The 24845-nt window shown below is 38.7% G+C and overlaps 1 protein-coding gene across 1 annotated transcript in view; it reads right to left on the reverse strand.

Annotated features, from left to right (window-relative positions):
* Positions 1–24845, reverse strand: part of LOC126263099 (CCR4-NOT transcription complex subunit 11) — a 107359-nt gene that overhangs the window by 14680 nt on the left and 67834 nt on the right. Inside the window, exon 8 of the mRNA XM_049960108.1 lies at positions 11922–12061. Coding sequence (XP_049816065.1) covers positions 11922–12061 — 140 coding nt within the window. The remainder of the gene's footprint in view (positions 1–11921; positions 12062–24845) is intronic.

Genomic DNA, 24845 nt, shown 5'->3' on the forward strand with positions numbered 1-24845 from the left:
AGGATACTGTCTTGGCCCTGAGTTCAGTTCATAAAGATATCATCAATTAATATGAATCAGATAAGGTGTTTTTAGTTGCATGAGAAATAAGGTGGTGGGTCTGGAAGCAGTTGGACATTGAGAGAGATATCATTCAACAGCTACAGTGCCATGGGTATGGGAAATGTTGGTATATACAGGGAGGTGGCATCAACAGTGATGAAAAGGAAGCCTCATGGTAATGGAGTGGTAATTGTTGACAGATGATTAAGGAAGTGGTTTTTGTCTTAGACATAAGAAGCTAGGCTACAGGCAACAGGATGGAAGTGTTGGTCCACAAGAGGTGAGATTCTTTCCATAGTAGCACAGGGAAAAATATATGAGATTAGTGTGTTGGGGGCAATTGGCATGAGGAGGCAGGTGGATTTAGAGAACAGGTTCTGGTTAGACCTAAGGATTTGAGTCAAGATTGGAGATTATATAGACTTCTGATATTGGAACACTAAGACAGCACTTGTAGGTGGAAGAATCAGACTGCCAGGGAGCCATTGTGTTTCATCATGAAAGTGGCAGGCACAGGGAGGGTGATTAGATCAAGGTCTGTCTTATATTTGTGAATGGCTGTTTTCTTTATCTGTCAAGAAGTCTGTGTTATTGAGAAGGCACCTAAGAAAAAGGGGTGAGGCCAAGTTGCAGGTAAGAAATTGCTGATAGCTACCAAGGGTGTGGTTGAGTGGGAGTGTTGTCCATACTTTGTTGTTGTCATTGTTGTTGTTGTTGCCTTGTATTCTCTCTCTCTCTCTCTCTCTCTCTCTCTCTCTCTCTCTCTCTCTCTCACACACACACACACACACACACACACACACCATTTGTTCGATCTTTCTCTACATTTTCCTCCTTGCTTTTCTTATGCACATTAGTGCAGTTATGCAGGACTCACATGGCAGCCTGTAATGCCCAATGTGCTGTACTCTGACTGTAGTGCACACTTCACTCTATTTATCTGACTGCTGTCTTCCAGTTTAATATTATTTAACTATTAAATTATCTCATATAATCTATCCACCTTCCTGCTACACACTGCTCCACTGATTATTTCACTTGATATGTATGGAGAAACATTACCAACGAAGCAAGGTTCTTTTTTCTTCACGTAATGATCACAGCATCTTGATCATGACTGAACTAGCCTGCACCCCAATGGGTAAATCAGCATCAACACAAACCTACCCATTCTCTTATGATGAGTTTTCAACATCAATTCACACAAATGCACATCTGCTGCCAGTGTAATGATTGAAATTTTTTACAGGACAAGGGAATTAAGTGAAGAGCGATTATTAATATTAACTTCAGCTCTTTTGCAAATGATTCAGATATCTATAATGAAGCACTGTCTGAAAAAAGCTGCACAAATATGATTTCAAAGTGGTTCAGAGACTGGCAACTTACTTTAAATGTTCAGAAATGTAAAACTGTGCACTTCATGAAATACAGAAAAGTAATATCTTATGATTACAATATCAATGAGTCACAACTGAAGGCAGTCAACTCATGCAAATACCTGGTTGTAACAATTTGTGGGGATGTCAACTGGAATGACCACAAGGGGTCAATCATAGTTAAGGCAAGTATCAAACTATGATTCATTGGTAGAATACTGGGGAAACACTGCCATGCTACAAGAAACACTACACACACACAAAACATTTATGCATCCCATCTTGCTCAAGTGTGGGGGACCCATACTGAATAGGACTAAAAAGGGACAATAGCTATCCAGTGAAAGCCTACTTACAAACTTTTAAGAACCAGTATTAGTGAAGAATCCAGAGGCACACTTCTGCCCCCTACGTATCACTACCAAAGGGTCCACAAAGGCAAGATTGCACTAATTCAGGTGCACACAGGGGGGTTTAAGCAGTCACTTCCTGTGCTCCATATAAATAGGAATTGGAACCCTAAAATGTGATATCTCTCCTAAGAATCATCAGGTGCATTTCGTCTCATGTTTCAGCAAACATTTGTAATTTCGTTTTTGCAGTGTGTAGTTGGAGTCAGCCCAAACAGATACTGTTCATCACAATTTTCATGTGACATTCAATGATGATGGAAAGCATTTTTTTCCCCATTTCAAACAAAATGATTGTTAAAGTGCAGTTTTATGTGCAAAGTCAATAGAGTGGCTCCAAATCAGTCTAGTGCGATATTAATTTTATCAGTTATACAGGGTGTGTCTTGAGGTTTCCCCCGGTTTCTGGAGGGTATTCCTTAGGTTATGTGGGACAAAAAATTTAAATAAAGTAATGGGATCAGATACATAATCAAGGAGCTACAGTAATCAAAAAACCCAGGAAAATGGCAGAAAAAAACTTTCACTGTAGGATTTCACTATCAAAAATGCACATAATAATTAATTTACACAATTTTGCAGCAGTCTCCTGCATTCAGAGAGGACTTAAAGCAACTGTTCAAAATTTCCTCCCTGCATTCGATGGCAAAGATTCAGACAGGAGTGAACTACATGAGTAGCATTTCATAATTTCACATGCTTGTTCCTTATTGACGTTGGGGCATCAAAAATGCATTGTATGAATTATTCTGATGTTTCCACCTTAACTTCATAAACAATGTCTTTCATCCACTCCCAGATGCAGTAATCTAGGGGTGTTAAATCTGGGGATCTGGCAGGCCAGTTGATAGGGTCCCCACGACCTATCCATTGATGTGGGAATTGCTGATTAAGATAAGCTGTTACCACATGGTGGAAGTGTGCAGGTGCCCCGTCATGTTGGACATACATGTGGCATCTTCAAGAAGCTGCAGTAAATCTTCTCGCAGAAAGTTACCGTACATCTGACCATTTAAATTTCCCGGGAGAATAACTGGCCCCAGAACTGGTCACACACAACACCACACCACACACTGACACTGAATCTGAGTTGAAATTGAGATACTACTGTGGTATGGGGATTTTCATCTGCCCAGCCATGCATGTTATGCATTTTGTTGATGCCACCTCTTGTAAAGGTTGCCTCATCACTGAACATTATGAAGCAACAGAGCTGCTGATTTCCATTTAACCAGTTACAAAAGTGCAAACGGCTGGCACAATCATGTGGGTCTAAATGGTGAACTTCCTGCACATGAAAAGGATACAGTCCATTCTCATGAAGAATCCTACATACCTTAGATTGTGAAACATTCAATCAGGTAGCTAGGCATCTTGTACTTGAACAAGGACTGTTGCTGTTGTTGTTGTTGTTGTTGTTGTCTTCAGTCCTGAGACTGGTTTGATGCAGCTCTCCATGCTACTCTATCCTGTGCAAGCTTCTTCATCTCCCAGTACCTACTGCAACCTACATCCTTCTGAATCTGCTTAGTGTATTCATCTCTTGGTCTCCCTCTACAATTTTTACCCTCCACGCTGTCCTCCAATGCTAAATTTGTGATCCCTTGATGCCTCAAAACATGTCCTACCAACCGGTCCCTTCTTCTAGTCAAGTTGTGCCACAAACTCCTCTTCTACCCAATTCTATTCAATATCTCCTCGTTAGTTATGTGATCTACCCATCTAATCTTCAGCATTCTTCTGTAGCACCAAATTCCAAAAGCTTCTATTCTCTTCTTGTCCAAACTATTTATAGTCCATGTTTCAGTTCCATACATAGCTACACTCCATACAAATACTTTCAGAAACGACTTCCTGACACTTAAATCTATACTCGATGTTAACAAATTTCTCTTCTTCAGAAACGCTTTCCTTGCCATTGCCAGTCTACATTTTATATCCTCTCTACTTCGACCATCATCAGTTATTTTGCTCCACAAATAGCAAAACTCCTTTACTACTTTAAGTGTCTCATTTCCTAATCTAATTCCCTCAGCATCACCCGATTTAATTTGACTACATTCCATTATCCTCGTTTTGCTTTTGTTGATGTTCATCTTATACCCTCCTTTCAAGACACTGTCCATTCCGTTCAACTGCTCTTCCAAGTTCTTTGCTGTCTCTGACAGAATTACAATGTCATCGGCAAACCTCAAAGTTTTTATTTCTTCTCCATGAATTTTAATACCTACTCCAAATTTTTCTTTTGTTTCCTTTACTACTTGCTCAATATACAAATTGAATAACATCGGGGAGAGGCTACAACCCTGTCTCACTCCCTTCCCAACCACTGCTTCCCTTTCATGCCCCTCGACTCTTATAACTGCCATCTGGTTTCTGTACAAATTGTAAATAGAATTTCGCTCCCTGTATTTTACCACTGCCACCTTCAGAATTTGAAAGAGAGTATTCCAGTTAACACTGTCAAAAGCTTTCTCTAAGTCTACAAATGCTAGAAACGTAGGTTTGCCTTTTCTTAATCTTTCTTCTAAAACAAGTCGTAAGGTTAGTATTGCCTCACATGTTCCAACATTTCTACGGAATCCAAACTGATCTTCCCCGAGGTCCGCTTCTACCAGTTTTTCCATTCGTCTGTAAAGAATTCGCGTTAGTATTTTGCAGCTGTGACTTATTAAACTGATAGTTCGATAATTTTCACATCTGTCAACACCTGGTTTCTTTGGGATTGGAATTATTATATTCTTCTTGAAGTCTGAGGGTATTTCACATGTCTCATACATCTTGCTCACCAGATGGTAGAGTTTTGTCAGGACTGGCTCTCCCAAGGCCGTCAGTAGTTCTAATGGAATGTTGTCTACTCCGGGGCCTTGTTTCGACTCAGGTCTTTCAGTGCTCTGTCAAACTCTTCACGCAGTATCTTATCTCCCATTTTGTCTTCATCTACATCCTCTTCCATTTCCATAATATTGTCCTCAAGTACATCGCCCGTGTATAAACCCTCTATATACTCCTTCCACCTTTCTGCCTTCCCTTCTTTGCTTAGAACTGGGTGTCCATCTGAGCTCTTGATGTTCATACAAGTAGTTCTCTTCTCTCCAAAGGTCTCTTTAATTTTCCTGTAGGCTGTATCTATCTTACCCCTAGTGAGATAAGCCTCTACATCCTTACATTTGTCCTCTAGCCATCCCTGCTTAGCCATTTTGCACTTCCTGTCGATCTCATTTTTGAGACATTTGTATTCCTTTTTGCCTGCTTCATTTACTGCATTTTTATATTTTCTCCTTTCATCAATTAAATTCAATATTTCTTCTGTTACCCAAGGGTTTCTATTAGTCCCTCATCTTTTTACCTACTTGATCGTCTGCTGCCTTCACTACTTCATCCCTCAAAGCTACCCATTCTTCATCTATTGTATTTCTTTCCCCCATTCCTGTCAATTGTTCCCTTATGCTGCCCCTGAAACTCTGTACAACCTCTGGTTTAGTCAGTTTATCCAGATCCCATCTCCTTAAATTAGCACCTTTTTGTAGTTTCTTCAGTTTTAATCTACAGCTAATAACCAATAGATTGTGGTCAGAGTCCACATCTGCCCCTGCAAAAGTCTTACAATTTAAAACCTGGTTCCTAAATCTCTGTCTTACCATTATATAATCTATCTGATACCTTTTAGTATCTCCAGGATTCTTCCATGTATACAACCTTCTTTTATGATTCTTGAACCAAGTGTTAGCTATGATTAAGTTATGCTCTGTGCATAATTCTACCAGATGGCTTCCTCTTTCATTTCTTCCCCCCAATCCATGTTCACCTACTATGTTTCCTTCTCTCCCTTTTCCTACTCTCGAATTCCAGTCACCCATGACTATTAAATTTTCGTCTCCCTTCACTACCTGAATAATTTCTTTTATCTCATCATACATTTCATCAATTTCTTCATCATCTGCAGAGCTAGTTGGCATATAAACTTGCACTACTGCAGTAGGCATGGGCTTTGTGTCTATCTTGGCCACAATAATGCGTTCACTATGCTGTTTGTAGTAGCTTACCCGCACTCCTATTTTTTTATTCATTATTAAACCTACTCCTGCATCTATTTGATTTTGTATTTATAACCCTGTATTCACCTGACCTGAAGTCTTGTTCCTCCTGCCATCGAACTACACTAATTCCCACTATATCTAACTATAACCTATCCATTTCCCTTTTTAAATTTTCTAACCTACCTGCCCGATTAAGGGATCTGACATTCTATGCTCCGATCCGTAGAACGCCAGTTTTCTTTCTCCTGATAACAACGTCCTCTTGAGTAGTCCCCACCCGGAGATCCGAATGGGGGACTATTTTACCTCCGGAATATTTTACCCAAGAGGACATCATCATCATTTAATCATACAGTAAAGCTGCATGCCCTCGGGAAAAATTACGGCTATAGTTTCCCCTTGCTTTCAGCCGTTCGCAGTACCAGCACAGCAAGGCCATTTTGGTTAATGTTACAAGGCCAGATCAGTCAATCATCCCGACTGTTGCCCCTGCAACTACTGAAAAGGCTGCTGCCCCTCTTCAGGACTGTGCTCTACTAAATTAAGGACGTTTTCTTCTTCTTCAATGTCACGATATCTTTTGGAGTGAATACCAATACTGGGAAGAGTACCAGTTTCTAGCAATGTTTTGGGATTTGGAATCCTATGATTAGTATACCTACAGTCATATTCGGCAACAGCAGCTTCTGCATTACCATCACAGAAGCCCAAAATGTACACCATCTCTCCATACTCCTGCGATCTAAACTTGTATGTCATTGCAAAGAATACTGTACACAGGAGACAATAACAGTAAACAGTGACTGCAGTATCAACAGCATGGTTGTTATGCAAATGTACCACTCGCTGCACTTGTCTACCTAAGACTGATCGTGTGTCCTGTGAACACAAGTGTCTTGCTCCATATACCGTGGCACGTTTAGGAACTCTGCTGTAGCTCCTTAGTCATGGATCTGATAACATTACTGTATTTACATTTTTTGTTCCAAATAACCTAAGGAATAACCTCCAGCAACTGGGGGAAAACCTCATGACTCACCCTATATATTAACAAGAAGAATTACCAGTACTCCTGTGGTGAAAGCACTGCCCTGGTCCAAGCCGACTGCTACCGCCAGACAGTAGTGCTGCCCAATAGTTCCTGTGGTACTGGTTATTATTTGGTCTCACAGCTCCTGTTAATACATATTGATAAAACGAATGCTGCACTAATTTGGACTGATCTATCAGACGAGCATGTAAAATTGCACTTTAAGCACAATTTTGTTTCAGAAAACAAATCAACACTTTCCATCAATACTGACTGTTGCACGAAAGACATGATATGCAATATTTGTTTGAGCTGACTCCAGCTATACTTTGCAAAAAGGAATTACAAATATGTTCTGAAACACCAGAGTAAATGCGCCTGATGACTCTCATGAGGGGTGCCTTGTATGTATATATTCTTTCATCTGATGCACAAATCTTCACAGGCATTGTTTTACGAAACAAACTTCAGCTCAAAAGAGCTGCTCTCTTAGTATGAACACTTGGTAAGTTCTATGAGCTACTATCCAAGAGTAGGGTTTACATGTGTCCCCTAGCAAGTCTGCGTGCCGAACGTCATAACTTTGTATACATTGAGTTGGGCTCTAAAACAATCTTCAAGAGTCACCCTCAGTAATTTACTCTTTAAATACATACTTCTTTAGGCGATAGATCAAACAGTGGACACACACATATAAAAATTAATGCTGGGTTTTGCACAACACCTGCTGTTCTTCCTCAGAGTGTGCAAGCACACACAACATAAGACACACACACACACACACACACACACACACACACACACACACACAGAAAGAGAGAGAGAGAGAGAGAGAGCAATTTTACTTTTCTCTTTTTGGTCTTCAATCTTCTGGCGGGTTTGGTGTAACGGGCCATGACTTTTTCTGCTATACCAACCTCTTCATCTCAGAATAGTGGTTACAGCCAACTTCCTCTATTATCTGTTGGGTATATTCCAATCTCTCTCCACCTCTACAGTCTTTACTGTCTTTAGCTCCATCTACTACCATGAAAGTTGTCCCTTATGTCTTAACACAAGTCCTACCATCTCCTCCCTTCCTCCTTTCAGTATTATCCACATATTCCTTTCTTTACTGATTCTCAAGTGAACTTTCAGATTTCTGTCTTACAAGTACACCTATTTTCCAACATCATTCGATAGCATCACATCTCAAATGTTTCAATTCTCTTCTTTTCTGGTTCCCCACAACCAAGATTCACTTCCCTGCAATGCTATGCTTCAAATGGACATTCTCAGAAATTTCTTCTCCCAATTTAGATCTATGTTTGATGCTAGTTGTCTTTTGGCAGGAATAACCTCTTTGCCTGTGTTAGTCTACTGTTTTGTCCTTACTGCTTTGTCTGTCATGTGTTATTTTGCTTCTAAGGTAGCAGAATTCCACCATTTCATCTATTTCATGGTATTACTCCTCATTACATTCAACTTTCTTCAGTTTATTGATTGGTTGGTTGATTGATTTGGGGGAGGGGACCAAACAGCAAGGTCAATGATTCCTTTGGATTAGGAAGGATGGGGAAAGAAGTCAGCCATATGGAAAACCTAAATCAGTATGGCTAGATGCGGGTTTGAACTGTCGTCCTCCCAAATGCAAGTTCAGTGTGCTAACCATTGCACCACCTCGCTCAATCTTCAGTTTATTATAATTCTTCTGAGACTATCAGTGTCGCCGGGAATCTTATCGATGACATTGTTTTATCTAGAATTTTAATCTCATTCCTGAACTTTCATTTTTGCACATACGCATTTCATTTTTGCCATTGCTTCTTCAGTGTGTAATCGAACAGTAGCGGTAAAAGACAACATCCCTGTTTTATAATTTTTATAATCCACACACTTCATTCTTGGTCTTCCATTCTTTTCCCCCACTTGGTTCTTGCACATATTGTGTATTACCCATCTTTCCCTATACCTTACATCTGTTTTCCTGAAAATTTTGAACATCTTACACCATTTTATATTGTCAAATGCTTTTTTACGTCAACAAATTTTATGAATGTGTCTTGATTTTTCTTAAGCCTTGCTTCCAATATCAAGCACAATGCCAAGACTGCATCTTATGTCTTTACCTTTCCTAAGGCCAAACTGATATTCTTCTAACAGGTCCTCAATTTTCATTTCCATTTGTACTTTATTCTTGCCAGTAACTTGACGTATGAAGTATTATGCTGATTGTGCAACAATTGCACACTTATCTGCCTTTGCTATTTTTAGAATTAAGTGAATCATATTTTTTCAGAAGTCTGATGGTATGTCTCTCGACTCTCAGATTCTACAAACCAACCCGAATAGCAGTTTAGTTGTCACTTTTCCCAATGATTTTGAAACTCCAAGGAAATCTTATCTATGCCTTGTACCTCACCTGCAAGTCTTCCAAAGCTCTGTTAAAGCCTGACTGTATCACTATATCAGCTATATCTCCAATGCACTCCAATTTCTTCTTCTAGCATATTGCCAGACAGTTTATCTCCCTTGTAGAGGCCTTTAATTTACTTTTTATATCCATCCCCTCCCTCCTCTGCATTTAACAGTGGAATTCCTCTTGCACTCTTAATTTTGATACCTTCACTTTTAATTTTACCACAGGCTGGTTGACTTTTCTCTATGCTTAATCAGTCCTTCTGACCACAAATTCTTTTTTGATTTGTACTTACTTTTCCTGCAGTAATTCTGCCTCAGCTTCCCAGCACTTCCTTTTTATTTCATTCGTAAGTGACTTGTATTCCTGTCTCTCTTGAATAATTTTTACTTTTATTGATTGGCTGAAATTTTTTTTTCAATATCCCAAGTTTCTTTGCAATTTCCTTCCTTGCACCCATAGGCCTGTCAGCCTGTCCAATTTCTGTGATTACTCTTTTTTGTGATGCCCATTCCTCTTCAATTGAACTGCCTGCTTTGGGAGTCATTACTGCAGTATCTACAGCATTAGAGAACTTCATATATATATTATCACACTGAAATTTTCACTCTTCAGGCTCGAGTCTATGTCAGCACACAGTTTTAATCCGCTGGGAAGTTTCATATCAGCACACACACTGCTGCAGAATGAAAATCTCATTCTGAAAACATCCCCCACACTGTGGCTAAGCCATGGTTCCGCAATATCCTTCTTCCAGAAGTGCTAGTCCTGTGGGTTTCACAGGAGATGTTTGGAAGGCAAGGGATGAAGTACTGGCAGAAATAAAGCTGTGAGGGTTGGTTGTGAGTCGTACTTGGGCCGCTCAGTTGATAGAGCTCTTGCCCGCGAAAGGCAAAGTTTCCAATTTTGAATCTTGGTCTGGCACACAGATTTCATCTGGCAGGAAGTTTCATCTATGATCATCCCTCAGTACTTTAGTATCCCACTTCTTTCCACTTCTTCATTGTCACTAAATTGTGATCTGAGCCTATACCTGCTAACTTTAGAATATAAGTCTCACCACAACCTTCCTCTTGTGATTTTTGAACACTGTATTTACAATTATTAACTCTGCCAAACTCTTTGTCTTTAAATATGTCTGCTTGTGTCTGTATATGTGTGGATGGATATGTGTGTGTGTGCGAGTGTATACCTGTCCTTTTTTCCCCCTAAGGTAAGTCTTTCCGCTCCCGGGATTGGAATGACTCCTTACACTCTCCCTTAAAACCCACATCCTTTCGTCTTTCCCTCTCCTTCCCCTCTTTCCTGATGAGGCAACAGTTTGTTGCGAAAGCTTGAATTTTGTGTGTTTGTTTGTGTTAGTTTGTGTGTCTATCGACCTGCCAGCGCTTCGTTTGGTAAGTCACATCATCTTTGTTTTTAGATACAATTATTAACTAAAATTTATTCAAACTCAATAGGTTTTTCTTCTGTCTCATGCCTAGTACCACACCCTTATTCTCCCATACTTCTAGCTTCTATTCCTTCCCCTAATACAGCGTTCCACTCTCCCATGCTTATTGGACCTCCATCTTCCTTTGCATACTGAATTACCTGTTCAATATTCTCACATACTTCCTCTGTATCTTCACATTCTGGTTGTGGTGTCAGCATGTATATGTGAACTGTTGTCATTGACATTTATTTGCAGTCAATTCTAATGAGAATAATTCTATCACTGAATTGTTCACATCAACTCATTCTCTGCCCTACCTTCCTATTCAGAATGAATCCTACTTCCATCATACCATTTACTGGCACTGTTTATATTAATATTTGTCTGACCAGAAATCTTATCTTCTTTCGATTTCAGTTCACTGATCCACACTATATCTAGTTGGACTCACTGCACTTCCCTTTTCACATTTTATAGCTTCCCTAACATATTCAGACTTCTGTAATTCCATGTTCCAACTCTTAGAATGTCACCCTTTTGTTTGTTATTCAATCTTTTTCTCTTGGTTACCTCCACTTGGCACTCCTCTCCCAGAGATCTGAATGGGGGACTAAACCAGAACCTTTTGCTGATGAAGAGATCATCATAATAGTTTTACAATTACAAGACATGTGTCCTACATATACTCATTATGCAAGTTTAATGCAGCAGTTTCTACTGCCTCCTGTGCCCTCACATCAACGATCACTATTGAGTCTTCTGTCTTTAGGGGCAGTTTACCAACCTGAGGGCAATGCAGTGGCCTGAATCTCTTCTCATTCCTACACAGTGTCTGACAAGACTGTATGTAGAATGAGGGTTACTCCTTATACCGTAAGCCTTCAGACACCATTGTTGGTGATCTTTTAAACAATTTAAGCAGAGGCTGGAATCAAACCGGAGACTCAGGACATTTTGATTAGCAGTCAAAGACGTTCCTCTTAGGCCATGGTGACACACATTATAATAACAGAGGGCAATATGAAAGTTAACACAACAACCTCTATTTTTTCTGTGTTGTTAGGCTCATGAAGGCACTCTCCATACATAAACAGTAACAATTCCACTGACTCATTTATCATCAGAACCAGAATGTGGTTATGTTTTCCACTTCAAAAATGAAATATACCAATTTTGCAAGTACTCACCTATTTACAACCTCCATTGAATGCAATGACATTTCCATATTAACAAGGACACTGAAATATTCTGTGATTTGGCTTGACTGCATCAGCTTTAGTAGAACTTCTATAGCTATTAATGGATTACTTTCGACCAGATCTGGAAGCTATGAAAAGTCATTAGGTTTATGTTACTTGAATTATATGCAGCATTAACATTCCTGTACAGACAATTATCGATTAATGTAAATATCTTTTATCAGTGTAATGTTCCCTTTGTCCATATATAAATTTCAATTAATTTTATAAATCAAGAACTTTATTTTCTTGGAAAATTAAAACAAGCAAGATTACTTTTTGGAACATGATGCAGAGAATCTTTTAATCAGATTATTACTAACTAGAGACATGATGGAACCACATGAAGTTCTAGAGTAATCAAGTTCATCATTGGTAAGATGCTAATTTTCCATTCTTTTGCAAATTGCATGAGACAGTAAAAGCGCAGTTCACATTCTCCTAAAAAATAAAAGAAAGAAATCATAACTTTTAAGTGTTCCTATATCTAGTATTATTCTGCATTCCGTAACAAAAACCACACCACCACCACCACTACCACCACCGACAACAACAACAACAACAACAACAACAACAACACAAACAACCACGACAAGTATACCCACAATGAATGAGCCCTTACCAGCTTGTCTCACCTTCAATGCAGTGTCTAAAGCCAACAATGAAACCCTATCATGCTGATACTATCAGTACTGAGTTGAATGTTAGAATGTGGTACTACTGAAGTGAAAGAAGTCCCAGTATTAGAGTGGTAAATAAATGTTTGAAATCAGTAACACAATATTTATTGATAGTTGTTCCTAACTGCACTAATAAATAAACACCTTCTCCAGCCTTTTTGTAAAACTGTTCATATTTTCACTGAAAGTAAGTAAATGAGAATTTAGGTAACATTTCCATTACAAACAAATGGCCATGATCCTTACTAAATGAAAATTACAGACTTTCATGATAATGTAGTTGAAAACAAATAGGGACAGTGGCATAGAATAACTTAGGTACCTTAATGAGTTGTTAGAAGTTTTGTGAGCTAACTGCTTTAATATCACACACGGATGTATGATTACCTACAGGCACATCTCTGGAAGCAGCTACAGTACCTTGTTTAACTACCAACTTCCATTTAAAACGAGTATGTCTAATGACATAGTGTTCGGTGCTAAATTGCAATATACTATCACTGATTAAGCTCTACAATATAAAACACATAATTCTGCTGTTGCTTTATATCAAAATTTGAATTCTTAGCACAGTTCCTCATTCTCACATTTGTGAATGGGAAACTTGCTTGTCCAGTACAACTTCCAATTAGAGGAAGTTTTAGAACAGTGGTGGCAATATCAGAACTGCTTTCCATCAGTAACTGTGATTGTGTAAAATGCATGGAACACAATCAAGTGCAAGTTAAAATGAAAATTAATATATCTTAGAAAAAAAAAATAATATTACAATATCACTGCAGCTACATTAGTACCATATCAACCAAAAATGAATCACAAATTTAAACCTGTTGTTTAGCGTTCAAAACTGTTAGTAAATTTTTGTTTTGTTTTACACAACAGAAACCAAAAATCACCAATTTGCAAACTGGTCTTACTGAAAGACTAAGTGCATTTGTAATTATAAATATAACTATCTAACAAAAGTGATGGGGAAACATGATTACAGCACCCAGAACAGTACTACTGGTTCATAGTGTCCAATGGGTACAATATTTTGGCGACCAGACATGTTGCCATCATTTGCGGCGCTGATGAACTGAGCTCTGAGGGGTGCACGCCTGAGTTGCTTTCCCCTTCCCTCACGGGGTGGTCTGTAGGCAGTCTGCACCCAAGGGTACGCATTGTTGGTTGAAGAGGCAATTGCACTGGTGTCTGTGGCTGACAACACCTGCTGAGGCATAGATTTAGGCACTCTCTCTGCCCTGGCCGCCTGTTCACAATGTTTGTCGATTACCTTCTTAATTAGACCCAGTGGTGGTTCTCAAGCATTGGGGAGGCTATAGCCACAGTCCCGGCTAATGAGATTGCTCATTCAATGGCCATCAAAATATGCAGCAGGGACAAACTCATCAACCAGGACTGCGGCTAAAGTCTGGAAAGGGAACACCACCACCAATTTAAGGAGAAAAAAAGTACACCTGCAAGATATCAGCCCCAGCAATAGATTCTGTGTGAAAATTTGGACCATAATTCTCACAGTATGCAGTTACAATTGTCTGAATGTACAGCTTTTAAAGGAGCATGCTCACCAGGTGTTTTGTCACTCACTCTGCTGCACTGAGGCCCCTTAATGACCGAGTGCAAAGTACTGTACAGTGGAGCAAGTGAGAGGTTTGTCTGCATAACGTCAGTGAACCAGGAACAATACTGAATGACGGGCAAATTGCAGCTTTTAAACAGTAAAGAATGGGAGCTCCTGAAAGTCATGCGACAATTCAACTAATTTTTAAACAATACAAATGAAAGTGTATGTGGCTTTTTTGGGCTGTTATTATACCTTTCAATCTTGATACACAGATAGACAACTTCATAAATGAAGACATGCTAGATGTAGGCCAAAAGAGTTGACTACTGTTCGATGCTTCTTCACCAGAGGACAATGATGACAATGACAGTGAGGCTGTCCTTTCATCAGTCACATCTGTCGAACAGCTTACGTATAATGGGGCAGAGTGTCAAAATGAGGAAATAAGTGAGGGTGAAGCCTGCTTTGAAGGTGTAATATCATTGGAAATGTGGAAATGAGGAAAATCTGTCTTTCAGGACTGTCAAGAGGAATTTTAAATTATTAAACAAAAAAAGGGACTTGGACTTTTGGAGTAAACATATTGAAAACCAGGGTACACAACAACAGAAGTTTTCAAAGGTCAACACAATCTGTCCATCTAAATTTAATAATGCATACAGTAAGAAGATGATGATCCATGAGCTTAATACACAGCAGTGGGACATTCAAGCCACAATGGAGGTGGGACTAAAAAGGGGGACTAAAAAGGTTTAAAGCACCTGCTGTGTAGGTGTATGTTTTCGAGAAGAAACATGGCATTGTGTCACAGGAAATAACTGATCTTATTACAACTAAAAAGCTGGTAACAAGAGAGCCATATTTACCGCATCTGAAGAGTTTGTCACTGGCGACAGAGCTCTAATGGAAATTGTCAGCAGGGAGAATGTGTACAATAGCTATTTAAGTGGGTTTAATTTATAAATTATATCTGGCCAAACTCTTGCCCAAAAAGGAATGAAAGATGTTGACACAGTCGTGTGGTTCGTCAGTAACAAGACACAAAGCTACACCATAATGACAACAGTATATGCAGATGGACACTCGTTGCTTGTAGTTTTAATGCAGTCAACTGGGAAATTTGTGTAGCGAGTTAAACAAAGTTTGTTTCTTGCAGACAATATTTTAGCAGTTGCCTCATCTTCTGGAAAGTGAATGAGCAGCATTTACAAGTGTAGTGAAAGAAAGTGTTTGCTAAAATCATACAAGATGGCACCAGAACAGTTTAATCATGGACTCATTTTCCAGCCACAAAAGCTTGTCACTGAGTGAACATGGGACAGAAGACGCTGCAGTTTTTGTACTGACGATACTAAGAGATGAAACTTGATACTGTCAGTCGTTTGATGTATTTGACTCATGCAAATTCAAGGGTCTTGCCTGCATGTTTACCAAATTGGCATGACTTCTGGGTGTCAATGCGTACTTTGGCCAATATAATAAAACCCTTCAAATGCAATTTGTTCTTTACCAGCAGGTATGTGCACTAGTGTTTCAACTGGTCATCCAGTATGCTTGGTATTGGAAGTGGTTACACCAGTGATTGGACAGATCACGTTGATCATCCAGTGGAATATTATTTTGACATTAGTAACACTCTTCATTCATTGTGTCAAAGTGTGCTTTTTTATCCTGTAGCTTGTGATAGAGATATCTTTGCTCTGAACATTTAATATTGTGATTTACAAATGAAGGTTAAAAGAATGATATTAATGTTTCATTGAATAGTGGTGTAGTGGAAATAAATTATATTCTTAGGATTGTAAAGATTACACTGTTAAAGCACACTTGCAGGAGTAGTGCTATTCTTCCACGTGACTAGCAGGATTAAATTCATTAACTTCATTTCATAATAATTCAGCTGCTTATGTTTATTGAAAATTTATTAAAATAATATTGAACATATACGTGTGTGAGTTGACATACATATTATGTAATCATAGCCTTCTTAAAATATGAGGTCAAGTTAGTGATGTTCCGTTGTCAATAAGGTTTGGGAACCAGCACTACGTCTAACTAAGAAGACGCTATGCACTAAACAAATAGAATGAGCTGGTGGACACGATGGATGGATTGCCTATATCCATGTTACCACTGCTGGGATAACCGCCAGATGTTGCTGAATATGAATGCCAATGCAGTTGCCTCTTTGGCCACCAATGTGCGCCATCAGGTGTCAACTGCGTATGGAGACTCATGAGGAGAGGGGATATAAGTTAGCTGTGCAACCCCAGAAGGTCGGCTGCTATGTCTGTCAAAATATTGTGCCCGTTGGACACTATGAAACAGCAGTACAACCATTAACTGTTCCATCAACTAATATGCTAGGAGTAATAGAAGAATTGCAACCATAAAATTGTCATCATAGAAGATATTCAATGAACGCTGTCACACAAAACAAATCAGAATGGACATAGACAATGAGGAAATATAGCCTTTACAGTATGAGTACCCTTTGCTTTGGCTGTTATGACAAAAGGCAGTTACACACAAAGTTTTCATAATTTATGAAATAAAAGCAACAATACAAATTAAAACAAGGATGACTGCATGCTGTTTTCCTTTATTTTGCATCAGTACATGTACAATAAAATTTTTATTTCATATTTCATATTTTTCATGAAGTTTAATATGAAGCAATTTATTACTTTGTTTTTATATGATAGAGCACCAAAACATCAAGTTTCCTTTTGCCCTGTTACGAGTATTTTGCAGCACTGCTAACAAATATACTGAACAATTAACTTTAATTTGTATTAACACGAAACAGGCACAGCAGGTAATGGGAAATGCAAGACTAACACAGTAATTTACCAACGAATTCTATGAAATACATACGAAAAGTTCAGTACAATCAAAAGGGGATTAATGAGGGAAATTACAACACTGGTTGGACTTTTATCCATAGGAGTAAGTAGATACTCATGAACTCACTATTAAATAGAAATTCTGTTTGCAGGTATTATAAAACAGTGGTTTGACATGTAATCAAATGACTATGAGTGCAATCACATTAACATTTAGTCTTTTATAAATGTGCCCAATAAAAACATTTTGTATCTGTGAGTCCATGTTGTTCTTTGTATCTGTATGATAATAAAAATGGGAACTATATTATTTTATACAATGTGGTTTAGCAATATCAATTCCATTCATTCATTTTAACATCATAGATATACAAGATAATTAATAGAGACAACTGGAAGGACGATGCTATGATGTTTCTGGGCTTCAGGAATGTTTCTGGCTATATCTACATCTACAGCCACACTCTGCAAATCACTGTGAAGTGCACTGAGGGAGGAAGCTTCCGATTTTAATATGCATTTAGGTTTCTTCCTGTTACAGTCACATATGGAGTGAAGGAAGAATGATTATCTAAATGCCTCTTTGCATGTGGTAATTAAGCTAACATTGTTTTTGCACACCCGACGGTGGTAATAAGTAGGTGGCTGTAATTTATTCCTGGATTCCTTATTTAATACCGGTTCTTAAAAGTTTTATAAATGAGCCCAATAAATCCCTTTGATACATCTAGGCTCAGTTGTCAGTGTTATGTTTCTAACAATAAAAACAAGAACTACAAGAGCTACTACAGTTGAAGGTTTTCAAATAAAAGCAGACACAACTGTGTACTACTATTTTATTTATTTAATGTAATAATTTATTCTAATACAGCTGTTGAATTTTTATTTTCAACATTGATTTCTTGAACAATGATAATATCAGATTGAAAGATCTGATCAGTTGGTACAGGAGGGTAATAGAATCAACCAGATGATCCCCCAAGCCACAATAATTTCTAATTATTCAAAAAGGGTCTTTTACATCAGTAGCCCAAGTATAGAGTTATACTGGAATTGAACTTCTTGCAAAAGTAATAGGTATACTTTAAAGGTGTGATTCCTTTGATTCTTCAAAATAAAAAAGGCACTGAGCAAATTTAAGCTGTAACTGTAATTTCTTCTATCCTTCCTGCTTTATTTTCTACCAACACTGAGGCAAATCATAACTGAAGACTGAATTTAATTTGCTATACATCAAAGCAAGTCGTATTGTCATTTCTGTTTATCTGTATAAAGATTTCTGATATTTCTGTTGTGACTATATCAAACTTACAACAACTTGAGAATAACTTCCATGCTAGAAGTGAAACAAATAACTGAAATTGTTGCACATGTTTTCTTACTGATGAAGGCATATTTAGAAGGGAGAAATCTCTTTTTCACAGATGTCTCAGACACACATTTTATCAAGACATTCTTCCACATTCCTGATGTGATATGGATGCATAGAAAAATTAAATGGGGATAAGCTCACCAGGTTTTGAACTACAGGGTTATAACTAACTGTCGCTGTGAACATTTCATAAATACATGGTGATTATTATGGAATGGACATTTATGCAAATAAACATTTTTTGCTTATAGATAAAAAATTGTAACTAAGACAGGAAGTCCTGAAACTGCACACTTCAATTGTATATGAAATTCTATTCCACATAAAAATACATATTTTTGTAATATTTTATCTAAATAAATATTTTAAGTAATTTTCCTAAAAACAAACAATTTATCGTTTTTGTTATAATTTTTAAATTGAATAAAAATCTCATGCACTATCATACTATGAGAATACAATTTCAATCAACTTCATTTGTAAACATATTGCATACTGAGTGAGGTCTCCTACACATGTTGCCTTGCTAGCTTATAGATGGATGCAGCAATATATTATGCAAATATCTTAGAAAAATTTAAATCACTGATTGATGAACTAAATAAGGATGACGCTTCTTCAGAACTTGTTCAACGACAGTGGACTAAAAAATGAATTGCCTTAGAAATCGGCAAATCTGAGTTATTTGTTTCATTCTATCAAAAAATTAGAAGAATCAACCAGCTTGTTAACTGATACAGTTAATGAACTGCAGTGGACTTCATACTATGTGTAAAATTGCCAGTGTTTTGGAAGGGAAAGTAGACATTGGTGAAATTTTAATTGAGTGTGCCAGTGACATTCCTTTGATGAAATATGCAAGACTATCATCATGTGCTGTTAAAAGGTCGTTCTCCCACTATCGTGCATTGTTTCAAGACAATGACATTAGTTTGTGGTGGAGAACTTTGAGAAAGATTTTGTGGTTCACTGCAACAGTGAGTTGTTTCAATCCATCACAGCAACACAGTGATTGCTGACGGATTTTTTTAACATAAGTATTTACAGTTATGTAATACTGAAAAAATCTTTTTGCATTTTTATGCATATTTTCATTTTTCCTGCATAAATATGAAATATTAAAATTTTTAACACTGAAAACCTATTCCCCAGTGATCATAATAACCGTTCTAGTTTCAAAATGCTGTAAATAAAAACCAGTCAGTGTACAGGCAACAGGAACCACAAGGACCCATCTCCTTGAAAAAGTACACCCCTACAATAAACAATGCTGTCCACCCACACCACACAATTATCTTTATAGAAAGTAGCAGTACTGGATGATGTGTGAGTGGATTTTCTGTAGCCAACCAAAAGAAAACTTTTTATGGCTTCTGACATGTCGAGCGACAAGTAATTTTAATTTTAATATTGAAATTTTGCATTTTATTGTTTTGGACACATCTGCGTGCATGCTTTACTTATTTCATGCATTCGTTTGCACTGCATAGATGCAGTAATATTGTAGAGGGCCTTGGAATCGACAGGTGACGCGCATGCAACGGTAACTTGCGCATGCGCGTCTTGCGGCACTTTTATGTATAAATAGAGCGACTTGCACTAGCAATCTCCAGTGTCAAACACTCGCCTGAAGATGGCTGTAAGGTTGTCGGCCGAAATATTGTGGAAAGAAGTCGATGAGATCCGGCTGCAATCCCGAAATCTTGTGGAATATTCGATATGCCGGGAAAACTTCAAGAGTCACAAGTAGCTCCTCAGTTTGCCTCACAAGGGCTGAGTGCACCCCACTTGCCGGCAGCACTCGGCAGACCGGATGGTCACCCATCAAAGTGCTAGACCAACCTGACAGTGCTTAACTTCAGTGATCTGATGGGAACCGGAGTTGATAATCAGATTAGGCCATTGATAATCAAATTAATTACATTTTCGATATTTTCATCCATTTTTGGTATTGAAGTGCGTCCCAAGTGTGAGTAATCTTCAACAACTTTTAGACCATCTTTGAAACACTTGACCACTCAAATTTGTGTATATGATTAACGGTCTTCACCATATGCTTCTTTTAGTAATAGATAGCTTTCAGCAGCAGTTTTTCCAAGTTTCATGTGAAACTTCATGACAGTTCATTGCTCTGTTGCAGTCATCATTTTTCCAGCAAAATAAAATAACAGCACATCCACAAAACAAAGGCCACAGCCTTACTTATTTGTCTACAATCATCATCAGAGATGCCACATTTGGCAGAGAAATCGTCATGCTTCACATCTATTAGTTGCTCATCTTGGTGGTGCATACGTGCTTACTCTGTGACAACATCAGTTGTATTATTTTAAAGCCACACCTCGAATATAATACCTCTGATTTCTTTTCTTGCAAATTAATCCCACAAAAACTGGGGAATGTGTGTCACTTCTTCACATAATCTTCCTGCAGCCATACACATTTTTCATGAAGTTAATGGCTTGATTCAATGGCCACTGGAGATTCTTCTGTGGGAATCTTGTTTGGCCACCGGAAAATCACTGATCCAATAGCATCATGACTAGTCAGTGTGCAACCGTAGAAAGTGTATTTCATCTTTGAAAACAGTCAAAAATCACTAAGAGACCTTCATACTTGTAGTCACAAACAAGCTGCAACATTACATTTGCCCAATGCTCTGGTGCACTGTCTTGGTGAAGAACAACTAGTGCAGCCTTTTCTGTCCATTTTTCATGCAATGCTGGAAGGAAGTGGGTCATCAGAACATCTGTCACCATAGTGCCTTTGGAATGCAATGAGTAAGTATTATACCATTCTGTCCCAGAGCATGGCCACTATAACTTTTTCAGCACTGGCACTTACCTGAAATTTTTTTGATGGCAGAGAGTGTGTGTGCTTCATTGAGCTGACTGACGCTTTGTTTCAAGATTGACAAGTGGCTTCCTTGTATCACCCATTCTCACAGTTGAGAAAAAGAAAGTCCCATTCATGTTTCTGTCACGTGTCAACATTACCTAGCAACATGCAACACGCACAGCCTTGCGACTGCCACTCACACCCACCTGGAGGATACTTTCTACATTTTCTGGTCTTCATACAGGATTGTGTGCACAGATCCAATGGACATTCCAACTTTGGATGGAATGTGTTCCAAACTCATTTGGCGATCCTCCAAAACAACTTTCTCCGTTTACTTGATCATGCTGTCAGACTGGGTGGTGCAAGGCCGAGACTGTCTTGGTTTGTAGACATGTCCATGAAATGATCACCACATGTCTCATTCAATTGGGGATGAATTTCCATGCAAATGGAGAAAGAAACAGTTAAACGCTGCTCTTGTAATGAAAACATTGCCATTTCAAGTATCAAAAACAGTGTTCACTCTCACCACTGCTGCTTATGTCCTGTGTGCCAAACAGTGCTGCCTTTTCTGTTGCGCATCCACAATGAGTGTTATAACATGAATGTATCTCGTATTTCAAAGTGACCACAGACACTTACATCTGACCATTAACATGTGAACTATTTCATTGACTACTGAAGTCGTCGTCGTGCACAGCATACTCAGTAACCAGCAGTAGTGTTTGTAGTTAGCCACAGTTTGGCAGTGAACATTCAAGGCGGATGGACACCTGGTTAGTTGCCATGTACATCTACTGAGGTAGAATACAATATAAGGCCATAAGGACCAGATCTTGTAGCTAGTTCATCCATTTCAGTGGGTGCAAGACTGAGAGAAGAAATAGCTTAGAGAAGGACCAGGATACTCCACCAGTAGGATGGATGATTTAGTATAACATATTTTGGTAAATGCCATCAAATTAACAGGAGGTTGAAAGAGGTTCAGTGAGAGACATGTATTGAAAATGAGAAAGAGATGCTCATAGAAAAAAATGGAGGTCATAATTTTGGAGAAGGGGAAAGTAAAGGTGTTAACCTATAAAGTGCCATTGGGCAACTTCTGCCGAAGTGATAGTGGATAACTGGCAGATCATTGAAAATTTGTTTCATAGAGAAAAACTATTATCAAATATTTTATAAGAAGAACTATGTTAGTTTCATGATGAATGACAAAATATTTAGAGATTTCACAGTAATGGGTCTGGGTGCACTTGTTACTAGTTAATACCAGTTACATATTCTGGCTTTCTTCAAACTGATACTGAACTGTTTGGTTCAGCTGTATGTGAGTACTCTTGTTTTCAGATAACAGTAACAAAACATAGGCTGCTTGCAGTTTCAGTATGGCCCACTTGAGGTATACTGAAAGTAACAAGCAACGATTTTAAAAATTGTTAATCTTTATTTTTTAGACAAACCTAGTACATCAACTTAATCCATACACTTTCTGTCACTTTTCAGCTTGGTTTCCATTTCTTTTCAAACTTTCAGAGAGATGGGAAGAATGTGTGAAAATAACATTGCAATAGAACTCCAGTCCAGCTTCCTTAACAAGCTGAACATCCTAAAACATCACATACCATTGACGTTGCATTTGTTCCTGAACAGAACTAAAAAGATGGTAGTCAGTGTGCCAAGTCGTAGCTGTAGGGTCGATTTGGAAGAGTTTCCACCCCAACGTCCTAATCTTCTTCACATTGAAACAAGCAGTGTGAGAATGTGCATTATCCTGTGCAAGATTATCTGCTCACGATGTTAATCATGCAGTGCATGATGGAGTTTCAATAGTGTCTGGATGTAACAGGAAGTATTTGTGGTTTGTCCAGGTCCAAGCAAATCAATCAGAAATGCGACTAAGTGGCTGATTGCATTTTATTCACTCTCTTCCTAGTGAATCCAGGTGGTGAAATTCCATACAGTGGCACATAGTTTCAGGTGCTCAATGATGGAACTAGCTTTCATCGCATCACAATACTTACCAAAAAATCTTTGCCTTTATTCTGAAATCTCTGAAGAAGATTTTGGGTGATGGTTCATCACTGAGGTGTGTGATTAATAAATGTGGGACCCACTGGTCACAAACTTGATAATCTAAGCTTTGAATCCTTTGTTGCACTGCAGTGTGTTCTGCTGCAAGTTATGCAGTGATTTAATTCTCCGTGACATGCCCGATTTCTCTAATGAGCTCATCAGTTTTCTCCTTGTTGCGTTCTGTGGAGGCAGTCTGAGGGCGACCTACAAGACTCATCTTGGAGATTGGTGTTTCCATCTTTGAAACATTTCACCCATCATGTAACACTGCTGACACCCATGCCGACATCTCAATACACACTGAAATCTGAGATGAATTTACTCTCTCTAACAAGGAATTCAATGACATCATGCTGTTGAAATGAAACATTGATGTTGATTGCCGGCTGGGGTGGCCGAGCGGTTCTAGGCCCTACAGTCGGGAACCGAGCGACCGCTACGGTTGCAGGTTCGAATCCTGCCTCGGCCATGGATGTGTGTGATGTCCTTAGGTTAGTTAGGTTTAAGTAGTTCTATGTTCTATAGGACTGATGAGCTCAGAAGTTAAGTCCCATAGTGCTTAGAGCCATTGATGTTGATCATTTTGAAAGTACTGCCTGTGGTCGCATAATAGATGCAATGATGTGACAGTATGGTGTAAATTTTGTAGATTATGTTTCTGCAGTCTGTTTTGTACCTTTTTGGACCTGGAATTTTAGCTGTGGATTTCTTGTAACTTTCAGTATGGTTTTCATAGTTTTAGAGGTAAGAAGATGAGACAGTAGCATTGAAAAAGTGGATGCTTTCTACATCCAGAAAGGTGGTGAGGTGATTGCTGTCAAAATCTTGTGGAATATTCGATATGCCGGGAAAACTTCAAGAGTTCAAATAGTTCAAATGGTTCAAATGGCTCTGAGCACTATGGGACTCAACTGCTGTGGTCATCAGTCCCCTAGAACTTAGAACTACTTAAACCTAACTAACCTAAGGACATCACACACACCCACGCCCGAGGCAGGATTCGAACCTGCGACCGTAGCAGCAGCGCGGCTCCGGACTGGAGCGCCTAGAACCGCACGGCTATCGCGACCGGTACTTCAAGAGTCACATCAAATACCTCTTCGGGGAGGAGATGGCATGTAACATCCAGAAGTTGGATAAGTTACGAAACAAACGTATGAGATTGTTAAGTGCTTTATGTTTCTTACTGAAATGCCGGAAGTTCATCACACGTAAAGCAAGTTTAGCCCTTGCGAAGGAGAGGATACGTTTCACTCGCCGGGAACTGGACATGGTTTCGAAAGAGCTGCTTTATTTGCATTTGGAGATTGCATCTAATCTTCCTTCCCTCTCCTGGGAATGGGTCGATGGTGTAACATGGGCCAAATCAGACTGGGTCCGTCAGGAGTATTCTTTAAGACAATCATCAACGTTCGACCGACTCTCAGCAACGTCACAACAAGAAGATGTTTTTCGACGTTCTGTGGTAAATTTCACGGATAAGGATTTAGACAA

The sequence above is a fragment of the Schistocerca nitens genome, chromosome 6 (genome assembly GCF_023898315.1).
Source record: "Schistocerca nitens isolate TAMUIC-IGC-003100 chromosome 6, iqSchNite1.1, whole genome shotgun sequence".
Classification (NCBI taxonomy): domain Eukaryota; kingdom Metazoa; phylum Arthropoda; class Insecta; order Orthoptera; family Acrididae; genus Schistocerca; species Schistocerca nitens.